The following is a 27,316-nucleotide window of genomic DNA, read 5'->3' as shown; positions in this document are numbered from 1 at the left end:
AACATGTAAATAAAGGATTATAAGTGCTGTGATATTGTTAAACTGTGGAGTGAGGGTTACAAAAGAGTGGCACGAAACCTAGTTTGGTGTTCAGGGAAGAGTTCTTGGAGGAGGTGGTACTTGTCCTGAGCCAGATGGAGAGGTAGTGAGGAAAGCATATGCAAAGATATGGAGGGGAGAGAGACCCTTCAGATAGTTTTGTTTGGCAGGTGCATCACATGTGAGGAACAGAATAAGCTAGGGATGAGATACAGAGGTTTACAGATACCAATCATGAGATATTTGAATACCAGACAAAGTAGATGGGGCTTGAATCTGAGGAAAGTGGGGAATCATTGCAGTTATTGCCAGGGGACTAACATAGTAAGATTTGTATATTAGGAAAAACATTCTAAATAAAGGCAGGGTGATCAATTGGTTATTTGTAGAAGTTCACAGAAATGTCAGTGAGATCCAAGCAAGAGCAGAGTGAGACGGAAAGATAGTAACTGGACTTCTAACTATTCATGGAGATGAGAGAAAAGGAAGAATCTGGGATGGTCTCCAGATTTTTGGTATGGCTGATTGGGTGGATAAAAAATGCCATTACTGAACCTGCAGGGGCAGCAGGTTTGGCAAAAGGATGAATTTTGGACATGTTAAATTTGAAAGATGTGTAAAACAGTCACATGGAGATGTAAAACAGGCATTGATTTCAAGTATCAGGAGTTTAGGAGAGAAATGTGGGCTAGACATATTTTTAATTCATCAGTACTATCTGTGATCTTATAAGGATTAAATAATATGGATATAGATAATATATATGTGTTTGTTATGTAGTTGTTGAACATACTGAAGTGTTACATGCAAAGGTATACTTACAACACTTCTTTTGAAAGTACAACTGAAATAAATTATAACTACCACTTATAACCTACTATTTGCCATAAATCGTGCTAAGTGTTTAATCATCCAGTGTTTATCATAACTCTTTGATGTAAGAGTAATTATTCCCATTTTTCATTTGAACAAACTGAATACTAGAAACAGTGTAAATTGGCCAAGGCCAGCTAGTGGCAGAACTGGGAACTCGAAAGCCACTGCTCTGTCTTATATCTCACTTTCTGGGTTGGGTTACACCAGCACTAACAATGGGTTGCATTGTACACAGGCAGTTGCTGGGAAGACTTTACTCCGCCCCTATCTCTGGCCCAGAGCCCAGCAGGTGATGACAAACAAGCTCCTGTGGAATTGTGGGTAGATACTGGACTTATAAAAGGAAGGATTCCTAAACACCTCCTTGCTTAGTCTTTTCTCCTCATTTTGCCTAGAGTGCACGGAACCTTCACGCACTAGGACCGTGCGGAATCCAGGCCGCTATGGCGCCTTTGCTCACCGCCAGAATCCAGTTGCTGCTCCTGCAGGCAATGGGCTTTCTTATTGGCCTAGTAGGCCAAGCAGCTCGAGCCTTTGGTGGCCCCAAGTTTGATTCAATGACCACACGGCCTGTGACTGAACCATTACTCCTGCTTTCGGGGGTGCAGCTGGCCAAGCTGATCCGACAGAGGAAGGTGAGTGTAACGCGCGGGCTGATTCAAAAGAGTGTAGAGAAACAGGTCTCTTAGTGGAACTAAACTCCAGGAAGTTTAGTGGCGGTCGTTGTTGTAACAAGTTTGGGTTTGGTGGAAATCAATTTCCTTTCCACTCTCTACTAGGGCGACATAGGCGAGGCATTCATTGGGGATAAAAGGAGACTTCTGGGAGTTGTAGTATGCTTATACCCAGAGCTTTTGCTGTAGGCATCACTTGGATTACTTTGGCACGCCTCACAGTCCTTCCTGACCATTTGTCCCGTTTGTGCGTAATAATTGTGCGGGGATAAATCAGGTGCGGTTTACAAACTAATTTTCAGTTATGGAAATTGTCTGCATCTCTTACGTGCGCTTTACAAACTCATTCTCAGGGAAACTAATTCTTCTTGAGCTCCGTCCGGTTCCCGCTCCTGCCCCCACCCCGCCCTACCCGCTGCTTCTTGTTCAAGGGATTTTTATATATATATATAAAAAAAAAGCGTTCCTGCTCTAGAGAGTACGTGCCCTAGGATAATAGTAGCTTTTAGTACATAACACATGTCAAATATTGTGCAGGCCACTTAAACATATTCTGTCTCACTGATGTAATTCTCTAGGTAATATCCCCATTTTACACATGAGAAACCCGAGGTAAAACGATTTGCACAAATACCCAAAAATTGATGGAAATTCTTAATACAAAGATTGAAGCAGTTCAGATAATTGTTCGCTCTGGAATGCAAGCAGGACCATCTTTTTCTGTATGTGAATAGTTAGTTCCCTAGGGATCTTGGATTATACTCTTGTATTCTTTCTTTATTCCCCTCTTCTTTTTATCCCTGTTTTCTCATTTGTTTTTCCTCATTGCTTTATTACCATAATCTAGAATGTCTTTTTATACTCCTGGTAACCTTTCAATGACATTTCTTGCCGTTTTCCTGTATCCCCTGCTAGCCTTTTGTCCCCCATGCATGCTTTTTGCTAACATTTGGGGAGTGAGATGTATAACAGAAAGACAATAGGTTTCAATTTTGGGTATGTGTCTTCATAGCTCTATGACCCTGCGCAAGGGTTGCCAGGACAATTGCATATAAGGCACGTCAAGTACCTGGCAAGCGGTAGGCTGTGTAATATAGTGATTTTGAAAGATGGACTCTGGAGCCAGGCTGCCTGGGTTCAGAAATCCTGGCTCTCCTACTATTTTGCTATGTAATCTTGCAAACATTATAATCTTTCGGTGCCTCTGATATTCTGCAAGATAAATAGACTTGATAATAGAATATACCTCATAGAGATGTTGTGAGGGTTACTTAAGTTAATTAGGTTCATATATGTAAAAATCTTAAAAACACTGCCTGGCATAATAGTCCTATATAAGTCAGGTTTTTGGAAATAATAGCCATTATTAATACGTTTATGCTTACCCGTGAGAAAAGATCATCTACATATACTTTGTATAAAAATGTTATAAAGATAAGAAGTGGACAGGATACAAAGTATTATCTGTCCTAGTTTTCCCTCAGTCTCTCCAAGGTTCTGCCTCCCACAACCTCTGCCTTTCCTTTTATATTTCCTTCATTTCTCTAGAGCAGGGGTTCTCAACTGGGAGCAGTTTTGTCCCCCAGAGGACATTTGACAATGTCTGGGGATATTTTTGGTTGTCACAACTGGGTGAAGTGTTTTTATATTGAATGGATAGAGGCCAGGGATGCTACTAAACATCCTACAATGCACAGGATAGCCCACTCCATAACAAAGAATTAACTGGCCCCAAAATGCCAATAGTACCAACGCTGAGAAACACTGCCCTAGACGCTTGAATATTTGAGAAAGCTGGCTTCCTTTCACTCTTATTGCAAGGGCCTGGAAGGAAGCCATTAAAAAACTTAATGACAATTTGACCTATTTTTTTTTTATGTAAGACTGGGTCAGTTCCAGTTGCATTTTTGGTTAAGTCTAAGGCTTTAGATGGAATAATAGCAGCTACCACTTATAGAGTGCCTACTGTGTACTAGGAACTTTGTATATTTTATCTCCAATTCTCATATTAAACAGCAAGAAATTACTCTGACATCAAGAGGGAAGTGTAAATATAAGGATATTGATGATATCACCTATTTAAAGAGTATTAACTCCAACAGACTGCATACTCACTCAGGTGTTACCCATATGCATTCGCATGTTATCTTTAGGTGCCTAAGTACATGAATGAGTAAATCCTGTGCACTGGGTGAAGGAAAGTGCTAAAGTACTGGTATCTTCAGTTTACCTTGAGACCTTCATCGGAAAATTCAAGTATTTTCCTGTCTTCTTATTTACCCTGGCTTTGCAATGCGGATGGCACTTAATCTTCTTTAGTCTTTATACCATTTCTGCAGGCTCGAAAAGGCCATTAACTCCCTAGTCTGTTTTCCTTGTGTCTCTGAAGGCTAAAGTTTTGTCTTTTTTTAGAGGATAAAGTCTGTTTATTATTAAAAATTATTTTCATTTTTTTCTCAAAATGATTATTATTTCCATGCTGTTAGAGTTTTCTTTATAAATTCTTTAATAATGAGAGAATAGTCCATACCCTTTAAAAAACACAAAATTAATAATACTATTACCCCAACAGATGCAAAATATTTTGTCAAACAATTTAGACACCACCTCACAAGATATAAAATTGATGTACATCCAGTAGGTAAACAAAGTTTACACTTAATAATTGACTTTGCATCTAATAATCATACAATGCATTCTTTTTAAAAAAAAAATTTTCAATTACAGTTGACATTCAATATTACATTAGTTTCAGGTATACAGCATACTGGTTAGACATTTACATACCTTATGACAAAGAAATCACCCTGATAATTCTAGTACCCATCTGATACCATGCATAGATATTACAATAATATTGGATATGTTTCCTATACTGTACTTAACATCCCTGTGACTATTTTGTAACTACCAACTTGTAATTCTTAATCCTTTCACTTTTTTCACCCAGCCCCTCAACCCCTCCTCCCATCTGGAAACCATCAGTTTGTTCCCTGTATCTATGAATGTGTTTCTGTTTTGTTTATTTGTTTATTTAATTTTATGTTTTTAGATTCCACATATAAGTGAAATCATATGGTATTTGTCTTTGTCTATCTGACTTATTTCACTTAAGTCCATCCATGTTGTCACAAATGGTAAGATTTCATTTTTTTGTGGCTGAGGAATATTTCATTGTATATGTGTAACGCCTCTTCTTTATCCAATTGTCTATTGACAGGCACTTAGGTTGCTTCCATATCTTGGCTATTTTGTAAAAAGTGCTGCAGTGAACATAAGGGTGTATATATCTTTTCGAATTTGAGTTTTGGATTTCTTCAGATAAATACCCAGAAATGGAATTGCTGGGTCATAAGGCAGTTCTATTTTTAATTGTTTAAAGAACCTCCACACCGTTTTCCACAGTGGCTGCACCAATTTGCAGTCCCGTTGACAGTGCACGAGGGTTCCCTTTTCTCCACATCCTCGCCAACACTTGTTTGTAGATTTATTGATGACACCTATGCTGACAGGTGTGAGGTGATATCTCATTGTAGTTTTAATTTGCATTTATCTGGTGATTACTGACACTGAGCATCTTTTCATGTGTCTATTGGCCATCTGTATGTCCCCTTTGGAGAAACGTCTATGCAGGCTTTGTTTGCTGTTCTTTTTCTAGTTCCTTTAGGTGTAAGGTTAGATGGTTTATTAGAGATTTTTCTTGTTTTTGAACTAAGCCTGTATTGCTATGAATTTCCTTCTTAGGATTGCTTTTGCTGTGTCCCATAGATTTGGGGTCATTGTGTTTCCATTTTCATTTGTCTCAGGGTATCTTTAGATTTCTTCCTTGATCTCATTGTTGACCCATCCGTTATTTAGTAGCATGTTATTTAGCCCCCACGTTTTTGTGAGTTTTTTCAGTTTTGTTTTGTTTTGTTTTTTCTTGTAATTGATTTCTAGTTTCATACCATTCCAACAGGGGAAGATGTCTGATATGATTTCAATCTTCTTAAATTTGTTGAGACTTGTGTTGTGGCCTAACATGTGGTGTGTCCTGGGAAATGTTCCATGTGCACTTGAAAAGAATGTATGTTCTGCTGCTTTGGAGTGAAATGCTCTAAAAATATCAATTAAATCCTCTGGTTTAATGTGTCCTTTAAGTCTGCTGTTGTTTCCATGTTGATTTTCTGTCTCAAAGCTCTAGCCCTTGAATATCAGTGTGGTGTTAAGTCCCCTATGATGGCTGTATTACTGTTGATCTGTCCTTTTATGTCCATCAATATTTGCTGTATACAGTTGGGTGCTCCTATGTTGGGTGCATAAATATTTACAAGGGTTATATTGTCTTGTTGGATTGATCCCTTTATCATTATGAAATGTCATTCTTTGTCTCTTATTATAGCCTGTATTTTAAAGTCTATTTTGTCTGGTATAAGTAGTGCTACCCCAGCTTTTTGTTTGTTTCCATTTTCATGAAATATCTTTTCCCATCCCTTTACTTTCAGTTGTGTGTGTCTTTCGATCTGAAGTGAGTGTCTTATAGGAAGCATATGTAAGGGTCTTGTTTTCGTATCCATTCAGCCACCCTATCATTTGATTGGAGCATTTAATCCATTTACATTTGAAGTAATTGTTGGTAGAGATGTAGTTATTGCTGTTTTATTATTGATATTTATGTTTCTTCTTCTTCTTCTTTCTTCAAGAATTCCATTTAACATTTCTTTTAATACTGATTTTGTAGTGATGGATTATTTTTGCTTTGCTTTTCTGGAAGCCTTTTGTCTCTCCTTCAATTTTAAATGATAGCTGTGTTGGGTAGAGTAGTCTTTCTTCTATGTCCTTCCTTTTCATCACTTTGAATATTTCTTGCCGATGCCTTCTGGTCTGCAATGTTTCTGTTCATTATGGGGGCTCCCTTGTAGGTAACTAACTGCCTTTCTCTTGCTGCTTTTAAGATTCTCTTTGTCTTTACCTGTTGCCATTTTAATTATGATATGTCTTGGTGTGGGCCTCTTTAGGTTCATCTTGTTTGAGACTCTCTGCGCTTTTTGGATTCGTATGTCTGTTTCCTTCACTAGGTTAGGGAAGTTTTCAGTTATTATTTCTTCAAATAGGTTTGCAATCCCTTGTTATCTCTCTCTTGTCCTTCTGGTACCCCTGTGATGTGATTGTTGGTATGCTTGAAGTTGTCCCAGAGGCTCCTTAACTATCCTCATTTTCATTTTATTCTGTTTCCTTTTTGCTGTTCTGATTGGGAGTTTTCTGCTTCCTTGTCTTCCAAATGGCTGATTCAGTCCTCTGCTTTATCTAATCTGCTGTTGATTCTTTCTAGTGCATTCTTCATTTAAGTTATTGTATTCTTTTTTATGACTGGTTCTTTTTTATGGTTTCTATGTGCCTTTTTATTCATACTATCTCTGCTCAAGTTCTCACTGAGTTCATGTATTATTTCCCTAAGTTTATAACCAGTCTTTTGAACCCTGTATCTGTTAGATTGTTTGCCTCCATTTGATTTAATTTTGTTTCTGCAATTTTCTCCTGTTCTTTCATTTGAGACTTTTTTTTTTTTTTTAGTCTCTTCATTTTGGCTGCTTGTCTGTATTTGTTTCTGTGCATTAGGTAGGCACGCTATGTCTCCCAGTCTTGGAAAGTTGGCCTTATGTTGTAGGTGTTCTGTGGTGCCCAGTGGTACAGTCTCTATGATCACCTAAGCCAGGTGTCCCTCAAGTGTCCCTTGTGTGCATTGTGTGTGCCCTCCTGTTGTAGTTTAGTCTTGATTGCTGTTGGCACATTAGTGGGTGTCGTTCACCCTCAGACTGACTGGCTTGAGGATTGGCCACAACCACAGCATGCAAGCGCTGTATGCTTGTATTGGGACTGGGTCAGCTCAGCAAAAGGCACAGGGCTCCCTGAGGCCAGCCACTGCCTGACGGCTGACTGTGAATCACAGCCGCTGAAAGAGTTTGGAAGTTAAGTGGGACAGGGTCTCAGGGAGTCACCTGGGTGGGGCAAGTGTTGTTCAGCAGGTCAATGCAGATTTAAATTTGGTGCCTGCCTACAGGCCATATGGGAGAAGAACTCAACAGAGGAAAGATGGTGCCTGCCTGCTGGCTGTCTGGGAGGAGGGCTCAACATAGGGACAATGGCAGCTACCCCTCCAGCCCACGCTCTTAAACCACACAATTCAGTTTCTCCCTGAATGTCTCTGGTGCCTTTTGCTGGAGCTTAGGGTGAGTGCCTGTGCACAGAGAATCTTGTGTGGGCCCTTTAAGAGGATGTCTGGGTTTCCAGCTGCCTTCTGTTTCACTGGGATGGAAGGAATCTCCACTGATTTTTACACCATTATGTTCTGTGGGCTCCTCTTCCTGGCACTGGTGCTCTGCGCTGAAGATGCTCGCTCCTCAATGGGGACCTTCACAGCTGAGATATCCCTCCCAATTCTTAACCATCACACATGGGTGTGGGGCCAGCCTGTTTCATGTCTCCGCCCCCCCACCACTCTCTGTGGCCTCTTCTTTATATCTTTATTTATATGATTTCTGTTCAACTAATCTTCAGACTGTTCTGCAGGTTGATTGTTCCATAATTTTGTTGTGGTCATGGGAGGAGGCAAGTACAGCATTCATCTACTCTGCCATCTTGACCAGAACTACCCAAAGGTTTGCCTTTTATTTTTCTCTTAAGAATAAGGGCTGGATTTCTGGTCAAGATGGTGGAGTAGGTAAACGCTGTGTTTACCTGCTCTCACGACCACATCAAAATTACAACTAAACTACAGAAGAACCATCATTGAGAATCACATGAAGTCAAGCTGAACCAAAGCCGTACAACTAAGGACAGGCAGAAGAAGCCACCTCTAGACTGGTACGAGGGGCAGAGAACATGCTGGTCCCACACCAATGTGTGACCATTAAAAACTGGAAGGACTATCTTGGCAATGGAGGTCTCCCCTGGAGGAGTGAGGTTTCCCAGCACCACACCAAACTCCCCAGCCCAGGGTTTCAGTCCCAGGGAGAGAAGTCTGCATAACTTCTGGCTGTGAAAACCAGAGGGTATTGTGGCTGAGTGAGACGAGAGTGACTGCAGTCCTAGGTGCTCCTCTTAAAGGGCCCATGCATGGACTTACTCACTGAGGGACTCTCTCTCTCTGAGCTCCATTTGTTACTAAATACATGATCATTGTCTGTTCATGATTCACGAACAAAGAGAATATTCCTTCTTGATGGAGAACTTCTCTCTCTGTATGTCCTTGAATATATTGGCTACATTATTACATTTCTGGATACAGCCTTATTTTTGACTACTTAATTTGTCAATTTTTGAAAGTGCTATATTATCTGTTACTATACTTGTATTTTTGTTCAAGTTCTCTTTATATTCTTAGGAATTTATACTCTATATATTTGCCTGCTTTTTAATGTCAACAGTATATGACTGTTATATCAGTTTCATGGGTTGTACCATTGCATGTTTTAGTCTTGAAATTTGTTTTATCTGATATTAATGGTACCACTTGTGCCTTCTTATTGTTTATATTTACCTAATATATCTTTGTCCATTCCTTTTTTTTCAGCTGACTGTACTTTATTTTATTTTACTTTTCTTTTCATTTTGGCACATAGCACTTTCTTTCCTTTTTTTTTTTCCAGCTTCGAAATTCCTCCTTTTAAAATATTTTTGTTAAAATATATCTAACATACAATATTATATTAGTTTCAGGTATACATAATAGTTATTTAACAGTACCCACCTAGCACTATACATCGTTATTACCATGTTATTAATTTTATTTCTTATGCTAAAGAAGTGATCACCATGATAAGTCCAGCAACCATCTGGTACCACACCATGCTATCACAATATTATTGACTATATTTCCTATACTGTATATTACATCCACAAAGACTTATTTATTTTATACCTGGAACTTTCTTTCTCTTATTTCCCTATATCTTTCCCCCCTTTTTTAATTTTTCAATTACAGTTGACATTCAATATTGTTTTATATTAATTTCAGGTATACAGAACAGTGGTTAAATATTTATATAATTTCCAAAGTGATCCCTCTGACTAGTAGCCACCATTACCATATTAGTTATATTACCTATGCTTTATTTTACATCCCCATGACTATTTTATAACTACCAATCTGTATTTCTTAATCCCTTCACCTTTTCGTCCTGCCCCCAACCCACCTTCCATCTATCACACTGATAGATCTAGTACCTATCTGGCACCATACCTAGTTATTACAATATTATTGACTATATTCGTTATGCTATACCCTACATCCCTGACTGCTTTGTAACAACCAATTTATACTTCTTAATCCCTTCCCCTTTAACCCATCCTTAAACCCCCACCCATCTTAAAGAAGTCCCTCTAAGATTTCCTGTAATATTGGTTTGGTGGTGATGAACTCCTTCAGCTTTTTTTTTTTTTTTATCTGGGAAGCTTTTTATCTGTCCTTTGATTCTAAATGATAACCTTGCTGGCTAGAGTAATCTTGGTTGTAGGTCCTAACTTTTCATCTCTTTGAATATCGCCTGCCAAACCCTTCCAGCCTGCAAAGTGTCTGTTGAGAAATCAGCTGACAGTCTTAAGGGCGTCCCCCTGTAGGTAACTGCTTTTCTCTTGCTGCTTTTAAGATTCTCTCTTTGTCTTTAACTTTTGGGATTGTAATTATGATGTGTCTTGGTGTGGGCCTCTTTGGGTACATCTTGTTTGGGACTCTCTGTGCTTTCTGGGCTTGTATGTCCATTTCCTTTGACAGGTTAGGGAACTTTTCTGTCATTATTTTATTAAATTGGTTTTCAATTATTTGCTCTCTCTCTCCTCCTACTGGTACCCTAATGATGGGAATATTGGTATACGTGGTGTTATCTCAGAGGCCTCTTAAGCTCTCTTCATTTTTTGGACTCTATTTTTTTTCTGTTCTGATTGGGTGCTCTCTGCTACCTTATCTTCTAAATCACTGATTCAGTCCTTTGCTTCATCTAATCTACTATTGATTCCCTCTAATGTAGTCTTCATTTCCATTATTGTATTCTTTATTTTTGGCTAGTTCTTTTTTATGTTTTCTATCTCTTTTTGTTTGTTTGTTTCCTATGTCTTTGTTGAAGTTCTCCCTGAGATCATTGAGCATCCTTATAACCAGTGTTTGGAACTGTATATGGTAGATTGCTTATCTCTATTTTGTTTAGTTGTGTGTTTTTTCTGGAACTTTGTTCTATTCTTTCATTTGGGACATGTTTCTTTGTTTCCTAATTTTGGCTGCCTCCCTGTGTTCATTTCTTTGTATTAGGTAGGGCTACTATGCCTCCCAGTCTTACTAGAGTGTGTGACCTTATGTAGGAGGTGTCCTGTGGGGCCAAGTGGTGCAATCTTCCTGATTACCTCAGCCACACACTTCAAGTGTGTTCCCTGTGTGGGTTGTGTGTGACCACTTGTAGTTGAGCCTTGGTTGCTGTTTGCTCATCAGTGGGAGGGATTGACCCTCAGCCTCCTTGGTTGTGAGGACTGGCTGTGACTACAGTGAAGTAATTATGGTTCAGGGGCTGACCCTGCAGAGTAGGATCTGCCTCAGTAGGGCTCTGGGGCCTGCTCAATTCACCCCTTGGTTGTGTCATCCTTGAAGGTGGCTGGGTGATGCTCCAGCTCATTTTGAAGCTAGCCACTGGGACTGCCCACCTCAGGGCCACCTGGGAGGGGACCCGCTGGCAGATCAAGTTCAGCTGCAGCCCATGCCCTACCTGGGCCCACCTGGCAGGAGCCACAAAGCAATCTGCAGATATCCCTACCTGCGCCATGTTTGGAAGTGCCTCAAGAGGCCAAGCCATGAACCAAGGTTGCTGCCGCTAGTGCTGGGCTTAGGGCTGCTCAGCCAGAGGTATAGTACATGCTTAAGCCAGATGCTGCTTGTCTAGGTTCCGCTACCCTTTGAGAGACCCTAGGAAAGTGCAACTTGAGCCAGGGCAGGTGGTTTGTATGAAAAACTGCACGAATTTTAGTATAATTATCCACATGCAATATTTGGGATATATACTAAAAATTATTTGCTATTCATCTGAAATTAAAACTAAACTTGGTGTCTTTTATCTGGAAACTATGCCTTAATATGCTTTTACATCTCCACTCAACTCCTGGATTTTGTGAAGATGGTGTATAATGTTGTTTTAGGGTATCACTATAAAATAATGTCTATCGTTATAATAGTTATTTACTAGAATAATATTTACTAATTGAGTATGTATGTATATATACACACACATATATATATACACATATATATTTACAGTAGTACCTCGGTTTTCGAACGTCTCCATTGACGAACATTTCCATTTACTAACGCCGTAAACCAGGAAGTAAATGCTTTGGTTTTCGAACATGCCTCGGAAGTCGAACATGTCTCGTGGCTTCCACTGAGTGCAAGATCCTAAGGCCTAGCTGTCGGCTGTTTTCGAACGTCTCAGAACTCGAACGGTCTTCCGGAACGGATTACGTTCGAAAACCAAGGTACCACTGTATAGATAATATCCATAGACTCCAATTTCTATTTACATAGAATAGCGTTTATGCCTTTCATTCTTACACATTTTCCAGAGTGATTTAATACTGGCATATTTCTGACTTCTTAGCTTCAAAGTAGCCATCTTTTACACCCTCACAGTGGACTGCACTGGATAATTCATTGATGTCCTAAATAAAAAGTGATTAATGCACACAGGGAGTTTTTTGTTAAATACTTGTGGAATGGATAAATTGTTCTTTAAGTAAACACTTGTTAAATAAATTACTGTATTTTGCAGGTGAAATGCATAGATGTTATTCAGGCTTATATCAACAGAATCATGGATGTGAACCCACTGATCAATGGAATTGTCAAGTACAGGTGAGCATTTTTACTCTGTCATGGTTTTTGTTGTATTTCTGTGGCCTGTTTTTCCTAGATGCCTCTTCCTATGTCCTTCCTTTGGTTTCCCTCTGGGACCTGCCCTGATTTATAATTCAACACTTCCTGCCCTTTGTTGACCCTTTATGCTTCTTTGTATGCCTTCTGTAACCCCCCACTGACTTTAAGGTCTTCAATGGCGAGAAATATATTTTGTTGGATTTTACATATTCAATATCCAGAACAAGACCTGAAACTTGGTGCGTATCATTGAATGCTTATTGAATTAAGAGTCTTTGGTAGGGACTCTAATAGGAGAAATCTCCCTTATTATTACATTATCCAATGTGAATTTAGTATAGTAGATGGTATTTTAACACATAATGTGATATATATTAGGTTAGAGCAAAAGTAATTGCAGTTTTTGCAATTTTTAACCTTTTAAACCGCAATTACATTTGCACCAACCTAATAGATGATGTATCACAGGATTGTACACCTAAAATCTATGTAACTGCTAACAGTTGTCACCCCAATAAACTTTCGTTTAGAAAAATAGATATGTATGATTTCTATATCTCAGTTGCCAAGTAAACCCTTCCAGGGAGCTATGAAGTGTTAGAGGAACAAAACTTGGATTTGATTTTCTGCGGCATCCTACATATCGCAGTTCTTATTATATACCATGACATAGGGTGGCATTTTCCAGATCTCAGTCATTCATATAGCACCCTTAAAAATCTTGTCTTGTTTGCACAGCAGTTCTGTTATTTTTAATTAATATGTTATTAAAATAGAATCACTTAACTTAAGTCAGTTATTTTTAAATGAAAGTTTATGTTACTACAAAAATTTGAAAACTATTATCACTTGACATAGATGGTTACTATATGTGTGTGTGTGTGTGTGTGTATATATATATATATATATATATATATATATAAAATTAAAAATAACCAGTATTATGAAGTGATAAACATTTTAAAATCTTTTTATGAAATAAAAACACTGCCTCAAGTGGATTTGTGCTTTATAGTTACTTTATACCTATTTTCTTACACACTTCAATAGCTTTTCCAAAAAGTGTTATATTTCTTGTTTTATATATGTGAAAAATGTGACCCAGAGAAGTCACTTTCCTAGGATCACACAGCAAATATGTGACAGAGCCATGGTCCAAATGTATAGACAGCTGATGCCAAAGCTCACAGAAACAGAAATACAGAGAATCTTTATGTTCCAGTTCTCCCTTGCCCATTTCTTTTTCTGTGGACCAGCTCTACCCTGGTCCCATTTGCCAACACTTTCAGTAGCTCCTTATCCCAGAGATATTTCCCCAGATTCTGCACTAGGTTTTTATTTGAAATGTAATTTGGGGTTCATTTGTTGACAGAGTATATCTTTAAACATTTGAGAGAGAGAGAGAGAGAGAGAGAGAGAGAGAGAGAGAGAGAGAGAGAGAAATCTTGCTATTTATATTTTTCTATTGTAGTTTTCTATTGTAGTTTAAGGAGTGTGAGTCCTAAGGAGGGAAGTCTTTTATTGCAGAATGTGTTTCTGTGTGTGAGGATTCTAATAAAGTTCTGAGAGGGAATTAAATTGCCATCCTCATTGAAAGTGATGGTGTGGGCCTACATATATGACACTGGAGAGTCTGCTGGTGGGTGGGTGAGGGGAGTGAGGCAAAGCAGTTGTTGTCAAGGGATTGAATATTTGGAGAGAGAAGGTATGGATGTGTCTAGAAAAGATGTTCAAAAATAGTTTTATGAAGTTTATTTCTGATATGTGTAATATCAGTGTTTTCTCCTGCCTCTCTCTTTTTTCAATTTATTTTTCGTTAGTTTCAGGTGTACAAAGCAACACACTAAACATTTAAACTCCTCATAGAGAGATAACCCACCCCCCAAGATACTACCCCTCTGACATCATAAATAGCTGTTACAATTCCATTGACTCTATCCCCTATGCTGTACCCCACATCCTGTGACTATATATACATATATATTTAGTGGTAGTTGACATTCAATATTATTTTACTTTAGCTTCAGGTGTATAGCACATTGGGTACAGTCTATGGTGTGATCCCCCTGATAAGTCCAGTGCCCATCTGGCACCTTATGTGATCTTTACAACATTGTTGGTTATATTCGCCATGCTGTATTAACTACCAATTTATATTTCTTAATGCCTTCACCTTTTTCACCTTGACCCCAACCCAACTCCCATCTATCACCCTGATAGATCTAGTACCTATCTGGCACCATACCTAGTTATTATAATATTATTGACTATATTCCTTATGCTGTACCCTACATCCCCATGGCTACTGTATAACAACCAATTTGTACTTCTTTTTTTTTTTTTTTAACAATTTGTACTTCTTAATCCCTTCCTCTTTCACCCATCCTTAACCCCTCTCCTATATTAAAGAAGTCCCTCTAAGATTTCTTGTAATACTGGTTTGGCGGTGATGAACTCCTTCAGCTTTTTCTTGTCTGGGAAGCTCCTTATCTGTCCTTCAATTATAAATGACAGCCTTGCTGGGGAGAGCAATCTTGGTTGTATGTCATTGCTTTTCATCACTTGGAATGTTTCCTGCCACTCCCTTCTTGCCTGCAAAGTTTCTGTTGAGAAATCAGCTGACAGTCATATGGGGGCTCCATTGTGGATAACTAACTGCTTTTCTCTTGCTGCTTTTAAGATTCTCTCTTTGTCTTTAACCTTTGGCAGTTTAATTATGATGTGTCTCGGTGTTGGCCTCTTCGGGTTTATCTTGTTTGGGACTCTCTGTGCTTTCTGGACTTGTATGTCCATTTCCTTGACCAGGTTAGGGAAATTTTCTGTCATTTTTTCTTCAAACAGGTTTTCAATTCCTAGCTCTCTCTCTTCTCCTTCTGGTACCTGTACAATACGCTTGATATTGTCCCCAAGGCCCCTTAAACTCTCCTCAATCTTTGGATTCTTTTTTCTTTTTGCTGTTCTGGTTGGGTGTTTTCTGCTACCTTATCTTCTACATCACTGGTTGGATCCTCTGCTTCATCTAATCTACTGTTGATTCCCTGTAATATATTCTTCATTTCCGTTATTGTATACTTAATTTCTGACTCGTTCTGTTTTATGATTTTCATCTCCATTTTCATGCTTCCTATCTCTCTGTTGACGTTCTCCCTGAGATCATTGAGCATCCTTAGAACCAGTGTTTGGAACTCTGTGTCTGATAGATTGCTTACCTCTGTTTCCCTCAGTTCTTTTTCTGGAGCTTTGTTCTGTTCTTTTATTTGGGACATATTTTTTTATCTCCCCATTTTGGTTGCCTCCCTCTGTTTGTTTCTATATATTAGGTAGGGCTGCTATGTTTTCCGGTCTTAGTAGAGTGGTCTTATGTAGTAGGTGTGCTGTGGGGTTCAGTGATGCAGTCTTTCTGGTCACCTGAGCCACACACTCAAGGTGTGTCCCTTGTGTGGGTTGTATGTGCCCTCCTCTTGTAGTTGAGCCTTGATTGATAATTGCACATTAGTGGGAGGGACTGACCCTTGGGCTCACTGGTTGTGAGGACTGGCCTTGACTACAGTGGAAGAGTTATGCAGGGGCTGGCCGTATGGAGCAGGATCTGCCTCAACAGGAGTCTGGTGTCTGCCCAATCTGCCCCTTGGGTGTGTTGTATTTGGAGACAGCTGGGTCATGCTCCAGCTCGTTTTGAAGCTGGCCACTGGGGTACCAGCCCCAGGACCATCCTGGAGGGGATCCACTGTAGGTCTACTTCAGTGACAGCCCATGCCCCACCAGGGGCCATGCAGTGGGAGCCAGAAAGAAATCCAGAGATGGCTGCAGCTTGTGCTGTGCTTGGAAGCACCTTGAGAGGCCAAGCCACAAACCAAGGCCCGCTGCCACTACTGCCGGCTTACGGCTGCTCAGACACAGGTACAGGTCAAGCCAAGTGCTGCTTGTCTGGGTTCTGTGAACCTTTGAGAGTTTAGGAAAATCTGCAGCTTGAGCCAAGGCAGGCAGTCTGCATGAAAAAGCCACTGAAAGTGGCCTTAGTGTGCCCAAAAGTTGGGCAGGGCCAGATCTCGAATCAGCAGGGCATGGCAAAGGAACAGTGGAGACTCAGAAATGGCAGCCACCTGTGTTTGCACACCGGGAAGGGAAAGGGTTCAACAAAGAAACAATGGCCTCCACCAGCTTCCCCGTTCAGGAGAAAGCTGCCTCTCCAGCCCCCTTCCAAAGCCAGACAACTCAATTCCCCACCATTTTTCCCTGCTGCATTTCCAGCTGCTGCCCCAGTGCTGGAGCTCAGAGCGAGTGATTCCGTTGGTGGGAAAGTCCAAGTGCAGTCCTTTTAAGAGGAGCGCCTGTGAGTGCAGCCGTACTGTCACAATCTCCACTGTTTTTTACAACCAGAAATTATGGGGACTTCTCTCCCCAGCACCGGAATCCTAGGCTGGGGTGGGGCTTGGATCTCTTGCTTGTCTAGTGGATGGGGGGACCCCCACAGCTGAGATAACACTCCTGATCTTTTTTTTTAATTTATTTTTTTAATTTGTTTTTTAAATTTATCGGGGTGATTTTTTAAATTTATTGGGGTGACAATTGTTAGTAAAATTACATAGATTTCAGGTGTACAATTCTGTATTACATCATCTATAAATCCCATTGTGTGTTCACCACCCAGAGTCAGTTCTCCTTCCATCACCATATATTTGATCACACTCCTGATCTTTAATGGTGACACGCGGGTGTGGGACCAGCCTGTTCTGCGTCTCTGCCCTTCCTACCAGTCTGGACGTGGCTTCTTCTGCATGTCCTTAGTTGTAGGGCTTCAGTTCAGCTTGATTTTAGGCAATTCTCAATAATGGTTGTTTTGTAGATTACTTGTAATTTTGATGTGGTTGTGAGAGAAGGTAAACACAGTGTTTACCTACTGTGCCTTCTTGGTTGTTCTACTGCCTCTCTTAAAGCACACCAAAATGGCTTTATTATGCTAATTGCAATGTTGCTATTGTATTTGCAATTTAAAATATTGGCATTAAAATGAAAAACATGTAAAGCACCCCACACAGAACCTGACATCAATCCGCATTAGTATTGCTATTGTTATGGTTGTTAATTAGAACTGGAGGTCAATAAATGGAGCTATCCTCATGATTATACACAGTTCTACTGTGTTCCTGTCCTCTTTACTTGGCACTAAAACTGACTCCCAAGGTAGTTCAGTGATTAAAGTCACACACCCCGCTATGGAATACAGCAGTAGCAGAAAATGTGGCTAAATCTGCTGGTTCCTAGTTTTCTCTTTGTGCTCTTGATTGACTGATTAGAAAATGTTCACTACTTTATCACCTTCTTCCCAAACCTGTTCTTCCACCTAGTCACAGAAGAAAGACACTTGGGTGTAACGATGGGCGCTAACTTCTTCCCTCCTTTCCAAAGTCTATCTCCCAACTACAGTTAGTCAATAAATTTTACTGGCTCTGCTTCCTTATTTCCCACAATGCTGGAATTCTCTATTACTTCATATTCTATACTCTAGCATACTGAACTACTCCATTTTCCCTAAGCTATTGTGCTCTCTCTTGTCTCTAACTTTGCATATGTTTTCCTTCTGCCAGAAATACCTTCCCTTTTCCTATCTCTTCTATACTTGGCTGAATTATTTTTTGAGTACTCAGCTCAGGTCTCAGTTTCACTTTATTTAATCATCTCAGCTTGTGTGCGGTGTCTGTCTCTGAGCTTCCAGAGCACATTGTGCTCTGGTCACTCTTGTTTCATTCCAGAACCACACTATTTTAAAGAATGTGATGTACAGAATTGTTGTGTTTAAGCTTCTTAGGAATGAGCAGCCAGGCAGCACCCTCTTCTCTTGTGTCTGGGTCCTAGCTCTGCAGATACCTCCTTTGAGCTTCTAAATTCTGATAATCCCCATCTCTTCCCTTTGTTCTCTCATATATGAGCCTGGTAGCTGCTTCTTGCAGTCATTATCTCTGTCATTCCAGTGCTACATTTTTGTTTTTTCATTCTTTAAAGAGGAAACCTTGCAGAATGTGATTCAGACCTTGGAGGAGCAGTTGCCAGATGACTGATAACTGGTATTTTTGAGGGGGTGTAGTAAGACTTGTTCTTAAGTGTGGAAATAAATAGGAAGCTGGAACCAACTACTTTTGTGTGGATGAAAGGCCATTGTTGCGGTAGTATTATCAGGGACAACAAACCAACTGGAAGACAGAAATCCCTCACCTTTTACCTTGTCTTCCACTCTCTAGCACCCTGTATTTGATGGATCTAAGAGGGTACTGTTGGCAAAGGAAAACTGAGTTTTCTGAGTTCCATCATAAATTGGGGCTATAGAATGTTTGGTTTGGGGCTGTGTTGCCATTGTGGTCTTCATTGTCTCACCCACTAGACTGAGTCCCTTAATGGCAGGGATCATCTCTTATGCATTTTGGCATTCTTAATGTCTACCATGTTTCCCCGAAAATAAGACCTAGCCAGACCATCAGCTCTAATGTCTCTTTTGGAGCAAAAATTAATATGGTATTTTATTATATTATATTATGTTATACCCAATCTTATATTAAAATAACACCTGGTCTTATATTAACTTTTGCTCCAAAAGACGCATTAGAGCTGATGGTCTGGCTAGGTCTTATTTTCGAGGAAACATGGTAGCACATGATCTGACATGCAATAGTTCTTAAATGATTCATTAAGATACCTGTTCTTAGTCTATGTTCATCTTTGAACTCAAAATGCGACTTCCTTTAATGCTCTGGAGCCTGTCAGCTTTTGAAGTCCTCTTCAATTATGATTAACAGTGTACTATTTCTCTTTATTGGTTGAAAAAGTGCAGATTTGCTACAAGTTTTAGGCCTTGCTCCCTGGGGCATGTACGGTCATGCATTCCAGCCAATAGATATAGTCTTTCCCAATATTGAGCAACATGGGAAATAGTCAAGGCAAGCTTTCTGGGAGGCCTAGAGTTCAGCAGTTGTATGACTAGCAAAACTACATACATATAGAGTCGTACAGACCCAGTTTGAATTTCTTCCTGTTATTTGGTAATTGTATGACCTTATATATGTTTCTGAACCTCTCTGAGACTTTGTCTCATTCTTAGTAAATGGCAAAATAATATGGACCATCAAGGTATATAGTTTTATAAAATTAAATATTTATGAAGTGCCCAACACTTTCAGTAATTTATTCCACACACTCTTGTTCAATGCCTACTCTGTGCCTGAACCTGTGCTAGGCATTGGAAGATACAAAGGTGAACAAAACACAGTCCTTGACCTTTCACCTCCCAGTCTAGTAGTTGAAATATACAAATAACTGTTGTTTACAACACAAGTCAAATTAAGATACTTATAGGGTAGGGAGATGATACTGTGGGAGCACAGATAAGGTGCACCTATCCAGGACTGGAGAGGTGTCTGGGGAAGCTTTCTGGAGGAAGTGATATAAAAACACAACTTTGAAAAATGAATAAGACTAAACCAGATGATGGTGGCAGTCTGTATAGCGTCTGCTATCGGGTGAGGAGGTGGTATAGCTTTTTACCAGAGCAACAAGTTGGCATCCTCCTTGGATTTTGCTCTCCTGCTCCCTGATCTACTGAAATCACTAGGTGGGGGCAGGATTTCGGGGTACATAGTATAAAAAAGCATTCTCAGACTTCACTAATGTCTTTCACTCACCCAACACTGTCTAGCCTATGTAGCATTTTGGGGTCACAGCCTCCCTTAGGACTCATTTTCAGTATGTCTCCATACAGGCAGCGGTGAGGATTCTTCTATGGAGTGCCTGGTTTTAGATATGCTGAAATTATGCAAGAAAACATAGAAAGGCAGTTGAATGAACTCAGAAACACAATCAAAGAACAACATGAGCATTTTACGAAAGAGATTGAAATTTAAAAAAAGAACCAAATAGAATTTCTGGAGATTAAGAACTCAATAGAAGAAATTAAGAATGAAATAACCAGCTTAGGTAGTAGAGTTGACCAGATGGAGGAAAGAATCAGTGACATCAAAGATAGAAACCTGGAAATGACACAGATGGAAGAAGAAAGAGACTTGAGACTTAAAAGGAATGAAAGAACTCTACAAAAACTTTCTGACTCCATCAGAAAGAGCAATATAAGAATAATGGGCATACCAGAGGGAAAAGAAAGAGAAAAGGGAACAGAGAATATATTCAAACAAATTGTCGATGAGAACTTCCCAAACTTGTGAACAGAACTGGATCCTCGAATCCAAGAAGCAAATAGAACACCTAATTACTTAAATTCCAACAGGCCTTCTCCAAGGCACATTGAATTGAAGCTGTCTAAAATCAACGACAAAGAAAGAATCCTCAAGGCAGCCAGGGAAAAGAAGACGGTAACCCACAAAGGAAAGCCCATTAGATTATCATCAGATTTTTCAGCAGAAACTCTTCTAGCCAGGAGGGAGTGGACCCAAATATTCAAACTATTGAAAGAGAGAAATTATGAGCCAAGAATAATATATCCAGCAAAGATATCCTTTAGATATGAAGGAGGAATAAAGACCTTTCCAGACATACAGAAGCTGAGGGAATTTTCTAATAAACGACCTGCACTATAAGAAATACTAAGGAGGCTATTTGACCACTATCAACAGGGACAATTTGTGGCAACCAAAACATAAAAAGGGGGAGAGTAAAGGCCTAAACCAGAATATGGGAATGGAGAAAGTAAGCGTGCTGAAGAAAATGGAATACTCTAAATATCAAACTTTCTTTTATATAAACTTAAGGGTAACCACTCAAAAGAAATCCAGACAGAAAAAGCAGAGAACCATGTGATTTCACTGATATGTGGTATATAAACCAAAAACAACAAAAGAACAAGACAAACAAATGAGAAACAGAAACTCATAGACACAGACAATAGTTGAGTGGTTGCCAGAGGGTAAGGGGGGCGCGCGGTGGGGGGTGGGAGATGAGGGTAAGGGGGATCGAATATATGGTGATGGAAGGAGAACTGACTCTGGGTGATGAACACACAATGGGATTTATAGATGACGTAATACAGAATTGTACACCTGAAATCTGTGTAATTTTACTAACAATTGTCACCCCAATAAATTTAATTAAAAAAAAACAAAAAACAAAAAACAAAACAAAACAAAACAAAAAAAAAAGAAATCCAGAACTGAAATATATACTGTAATAAAAAGAAGAAACAGAGGGAAACATCATAGAATACCACCACACAGAAATAACAGACAAAAACAAAAAGGCAAAGAAACAATGGAGACACAGTCTTACCAGAAAACTAAAGATAGAATGACAGGAAATCCTCACATATCAATAATCACCCTAAATGTAAATGGACTAAACTCACCAATAAAAAGGCACAGAGTAGCAGATTGGATCAAAAAACTAAACCCAACCATGTGCTGTCTCCAAGAGACACATCTCAGCTACAAGGACAAGCATAGACTCAAAGTGAAAGGGTGGAAATTGACAGTCCAAGCAAATGGTATCCAGAGAAAAACAGGTGTAGCCATACTGATATCACATGAAACAGACTTCAGTGTAAAAAAGGTAACAAGAGACAAAGATGGACATTTCATAATGGTAAAGGGGACTATACAACAAGACATAACAGTCATCAATATTTATGCCCCCAATCAGGGAGCACTGAAATATACCAAGCAACTACTAACAGAACTAAAGGGAGAAATTGAGCAAAACACAACTACACTAGGGGACTTAAATACATCATTGACAGCTCTGGATAGATCATGCAAACAGAAAACAAATAATGAAATAGCAGCCCTAAATTACACATTAGATGAAATGGACATAACTGACATTTATATAGCATTTCATCCTAAAACATCAGACTATACATATTTTTCTAGGGTACGTGGAACATTCGCAAGGATAGACCATATATTGTGACATAAAATCAGCGTCAACAAATTTAAGAAGATTGAAATCATACCAAGCATATTCTCTAATCACAAGGCTTTGAAATTGGATATCAACTGCAAAAACAAAGCAGGAAAAAAACACAAATACATGGAGATTAAACAACATTCTTTTAAAGAACGACTGGGTCAGAGAAGAGGAGAGATCAAAAGATACTTAGAAACAAATGACAATGAAAATACATCCTACCAAAATTTTTGGGATGCAGCAGTAGCAGTTTTAAGAGGGAAATTTATATCATTACAGGCCTATCTGAAGAAACAAGAAAAATCCCAAATAAAGAACCTTATGTTACACCTTAAAGAACTAGAAAAAGAAGAACAAGTGAAACCCAAGGTCAGCAGAAGAAAGGAAATAACAAAAATCAGAGCAGAACTAAATGAAATAGAGAACAAAAAGACAATAGAAAAAATTATTGTGTCAATGAGCTGGTTCTTTTTAAAGATTAACAAAATTGACAAACCCTTGGCTAGACTCACTAAGATAAAAAGAGAGAAGACACTAATTAACAAAATCAGAAATGAAAAAGGGGAAGTTACCACGGATGCCACAGAAATACAAAAGATCATCCAAGAATACTATGAAGGACTATATTCCACCATATTCAATAACCTAGAAGAAATGGACAAGTTCTTAGAAACATACAGCCTTCCTAGGCTGAACCATGAAGAACTGGAAAATCTAAACAGACCGATCAGCAGTAACGGAATTGAATCAGTCTCCAAAACCTTCCCAAAAGCAAAAGTCCGGGACAAGATGGCTTCCCTAGTGAATTCTACCAAACCCTCAAAGAGGATCTAATACCAATCCTGCTCAAACTCTTCCAAAAAATTGAAGAAGAGACAGTACTCCCTAACTCATTTTATGAGGCCAACATTACCCTGATACCAAAACCTGGTAAGGACAACACAAAAAAAGAGAACTACAGACCAATATCTCTGATGAATACATATGCAAAAATCCGAAACAAAATTCTAGTAAATCGAATACACAATGCATTAAAAAGAGTATTCGACCCCCCTTACCCTCATCTCTGGTGATGGAAGGAGAACTGACTCTGGGAGGTGAACACACAATGGGATTTATAGATGGTGTAATACAGAATTGTACACCTGAAATCTATGTAATTTCACTAACAATTGTCACCCAATAAATTTTTTAAAAAAGGCAGAATGTTGATATGCTAACAGAAGTCTTTCAAGATTTTATTTTACATTTTTGTATATCTCAGTAGAGCATGCTATCAGCACACTTTTGTAACTTTTTTTCACTAAATATAATATAAACATGTTTATCCTTTTCTCATAAACGTCATTCAATAAGTACACATTGTTTCATCACATAGAGAATACTTAGCATAGTGACAGTTTATTTTTCAAAAGTTTTAGTACAGTCTAGCACAGTCACTAATAATTTCAACATTTTAAGCTGTAGAATGATTGGCCAAAAAATCTCATTTTGTCTCTTACTCCTCTCACATAATTTATTTAAATGAACCATATTTGAGAGGGAATAATAGTTTGGTTTGAGAGATGCTTATTACTAACTCTTCGTTGGGTATTTACATAGGAGGACATTAATTTAACTTTCCAATAAAGGGAAGTATTCCTTTTGATGGCTGGAGTATTTCTCTTGAGACCAGAGGCCACTGCATAACTGCAGTCTAAATAGCTATGGATCTCTGACAAATGAATAGATAGCCTCACCTAATGTTACAGATATCTTGTGTATTTTTTGACATTCAATATTATTTTATGTTAGTATCAGTTGTACAGCATAGTGGTTAGACATTTTTATAATTTAAGAAGTTATCTGCCAGTACCCATCTGACACCATACATAGTTGTGACCAGGTTATTGAATATATTCCCTGTGCTGTACTTTACATTGCCATTAGATCCCTCTTATAGGCATCACATGTAAAGGTCTTGTTTTCTTATCGATTCAGCCACCCTATGTCTTTTGATTGGAGCATTTACTCCATTTACATTTAAAGTAGTTGTTGACAGATATGTAATTATTGCCGTTTTATTATTCATATTTTTTATCTTTTTTTTTCATTGTAAAGAAGTCCCTGTAACATGCCTTGTAATACTGGTTTGGTGGTAATGAACACCTTTAGCTTTTTCTTGTCTGGTAAGCTCTTTATCGCTCCTTCTATTCTAAATGATAGCTTTGCTGGGTAGAATAATCTTGGTTGTAAGTCCTTGCTTTTCATCACTTTGAGTGTTTTGTGCCAATCCCTTCTGGCCTGCAAAGTTTCTGTTGAGAAATCAGCTGGCAATCTTATGTGAGCTGCCATGTAGGAAACTAACTCCTTGTCTCTTGCTGCTTTTAGGATTCTCTCTTTGTCTTTAACTTTTGACATTTTAATTATGATATGTCTTGGTGAGGGCCTCTTTGGGTTCATCTTGTTCGGGATTCTCTACGCTTCCTAAGCTTGAATATCCATTTGCTACACCAGGTTAGGGAAGTTTTCCATTATGGTTTCTTCAAAAAGGTTTTTAATTCCTTGCTCTCTCTCTTCTCCTTCTGGTACCCTTATGATGTGAATGTTGGTATGCTTGATGTTGTCACAGAGGCTCCTTAAACTCTCCTCATTTTTTTGTATTCCTTTTTCTTTTTTCTGTTCTGACTGGATGTCTTCTGTTACCTTATCTTCTAAATTGCTGACTCAGTCTTCTGCTTCATTTAATCTTCTGTTGATTCCCTCTAATGGATTCTTCATTTTCATTATTGTACTCTTCATTTCGGACTGGTTCTTTTTTATGTTTTCCATATCCATTTTTGTTTCCTATCTCTTTCTTGAAGTTCTCCCTGAGATCATTGAGTGTGCTTATAACCAATGTTTGGAACTCTGCGCCTGGTAGATCACTTGTCTCCATTTTGCTTAGTTCCTTTTCTGGAGCTTTGTTCTGTTCTTTTATTTGGGATGTGTTTCTTAGTAGGGTGGCCTTATGTAGTAGGTGTCATGTGGGGCCCAATGGCACAGTCTCCCTAGTCACTAGAGTCTGGTGCTCTAGGTGTGTCCCTTGTGTGGGTTATATGTGCCTTCCTGTTGTAGTTGAGCCTTGGTTGCTGTTTGTATGTCAATAGGAGGGATTGACCCTTGTGCTCATTGTTTTTGAGGACTGTCTATGACTACAGTGGAGGCACTGTGGTGCAGGGGCTCATTCTACAGAGCAGTATTTGCTTTAGCAGGGCTCTGGTTCCTGTCCAGTGTTCCCTTTGGGTATGTAATCCTTGGAGGTGGCCAGGTGATGCACTGGCTTGGTCCCAAGCTTGCCACTGGTCATGCCAGCTCCCGGACCTTCTGGGTGGGGACACACTGCAGGCCAAGTTCAGCGCAGCCTATGCCCTGCCCAGGGCCACATGGCATGAGCCACAAAGCAATCTGCAGATGGCCTCCACTCATGCTGTGCTTGTAGGTTCCTAAGAGCTCAAGCACAGAACTGAGGCCAGCTGTTGCCACTTTTAGACTCCTATGAGTCTAATATTTTCACATCCTTTTTAAAAATGTATTGTTATATGGTGTATCAAGAGCTCAAGAGCCAGAGCTGATATCCCTTGCATGGCTAATAGAGATAGCCTCTTCCTTTTTTTTTTTTTTTTTTTTTTTTTTGTCCCTAGCTGTCTTCAAACATCATCACTAAGGTGTTCTCTGCAGCAATCCTTTCTGCATGGTTATTATTTCTTAATTGGATTTTTGAGTACTCCCAGAGCTATTTTGTTTCATAGATAGCTGTCTAATTTTTGATGGGAGCATGAAGGTTGATATTTCCTACTCTGTCATCTTGCAGATATAACTCTTCTAGACTTGCTCTCTATTATTTCATGATTTACCTCTTTTATATCAAAGCACATTTTATTGTTTCTTAAAGTTTATTCCATAAATTCATGTATGTATTTATTCATATTTTATATATATAATTATAAATATATTTAGCCTTTGTGATTGTCCATGACTTTAAATACTATTTGGAGAACGGTAACTCTCAGACCTTTCCTCTAAGCTCCATTCCCTTATGGACATCTGCCTACTTGATACCTCTACCTAGATATCCTTGGGTCCCACTAAATCAAAATAATTAATACAGAACTCATCACCCTCTGTGTACACACACACACACACACACACACACACACACAGAGGGTGCCAAAAATGTGTACACATTTTTAAAAAGGAAAAAAACTGTGTTAAAATACTAATAATATATACTGATAACAAAAGATGAATACAAGTGATGCATATACATTGTTTCGGCACCCCTGATATATATATGTGTGTGTGTGTGTGTGTGTGTGTGTGTGTGTGTGTATATATATAATATGTTTTGTAGAATATATATGTATTATTTCAGTGAATGGTGCCATCATCTACCAAGTCATTTATGCCAGGAAACAAAACCAAAAACAAGCAAACAAAAACACAAGTTGATTTCTCCTTCTTTAGCCCTCACATTCTAATTTTCTAACATTTTCTATAAGTTCTACCTTCTAAATATTTCTCAATATCTATATAGCTCTCCACTGTTCTCCATCCCAACTATTGACACTTTAGTCTCAACAGCCATTATCTTTGCCTACTGAAGCAGTCTTCTTGCTTCCAGTTTTGCCCCCTTTTATGTTCTTTACCTTCTAAAAGCCAAGGGATATCTAAATCATAAAATAGATCACGTTACTTTTCTGCTTTAAATATCCCAATCTCCAAACTCCTAAGTGTTCTTGTAAGGGCCCTTCATGATCTGGCACTCCTTAGTTTTTCAGCATCATCGTATCCCTTTCTCTCTGCTTATTAGCCCACTGGAATCATTTTGCTGTCATATGAAGGGTCCCTTCTAATTCAGAACCAGTTTTCTGAGTTATTTTCACCTCCTAGTCACAAAACTTTCCTTTAGCTC

At 38.9% G+C, this 27,316-nt stretch overlaps 1 protein-coding gene across 2 annotated transcripts in view; it reads left to right on the top strand.

Moving 5' to 3' along the window:
• Positions 1-1,231: 1,231 nt before the first annotated feature.
• Positions 1,232-27,316, top strand: part of FAAH2 (fatty acid amide hydrolase 2) — an 84,583-nt gene continuing 58,498 nt past the window's right edge. Inside the window, exons 1-2 of one of the 2 annotated variants that reach the window (XM_019719518.3) lie at positions 1,232-1,550; positions 12,377-12,459. In XM_019719518.3, coding sequence (XP_019575077.1) covers positions 1,359-1,550; positions 12,377-12,459 — 275 coding nt within the window. In that variant the 5' untranslated portion in view covers positions 1,232-1,358. Of the gene's footprint in view, positions 1,551-1,756; positions 1,867-12,376; positions 12,460-27,316 lie in introns of those variants that run through there. The other variant, XM_074323639.1, reaches the window with a different exon arrangement.

Source organism: Rhinolophus sinicus, chromosome 18 (genome assembly GCF_057876585.1).
Source record: "Rhinolophus sinicus isolate RSI-liver-muscle chromosome 18, RSI-T2T, whole genome shotgun sequence".
NCBI classification, from domain to species: domain Eukaryota; kingdom Metazoa; phylum Chordata; class Mammalia; order Chiroptera; family Rhinolophidae; genus Rhinolophus; species Rhinolophus sinicus.
Note: the sequence above shows the minus strand (reverse complement) of the source record. Positions and strands in the feature narration are given on the sequence as shown.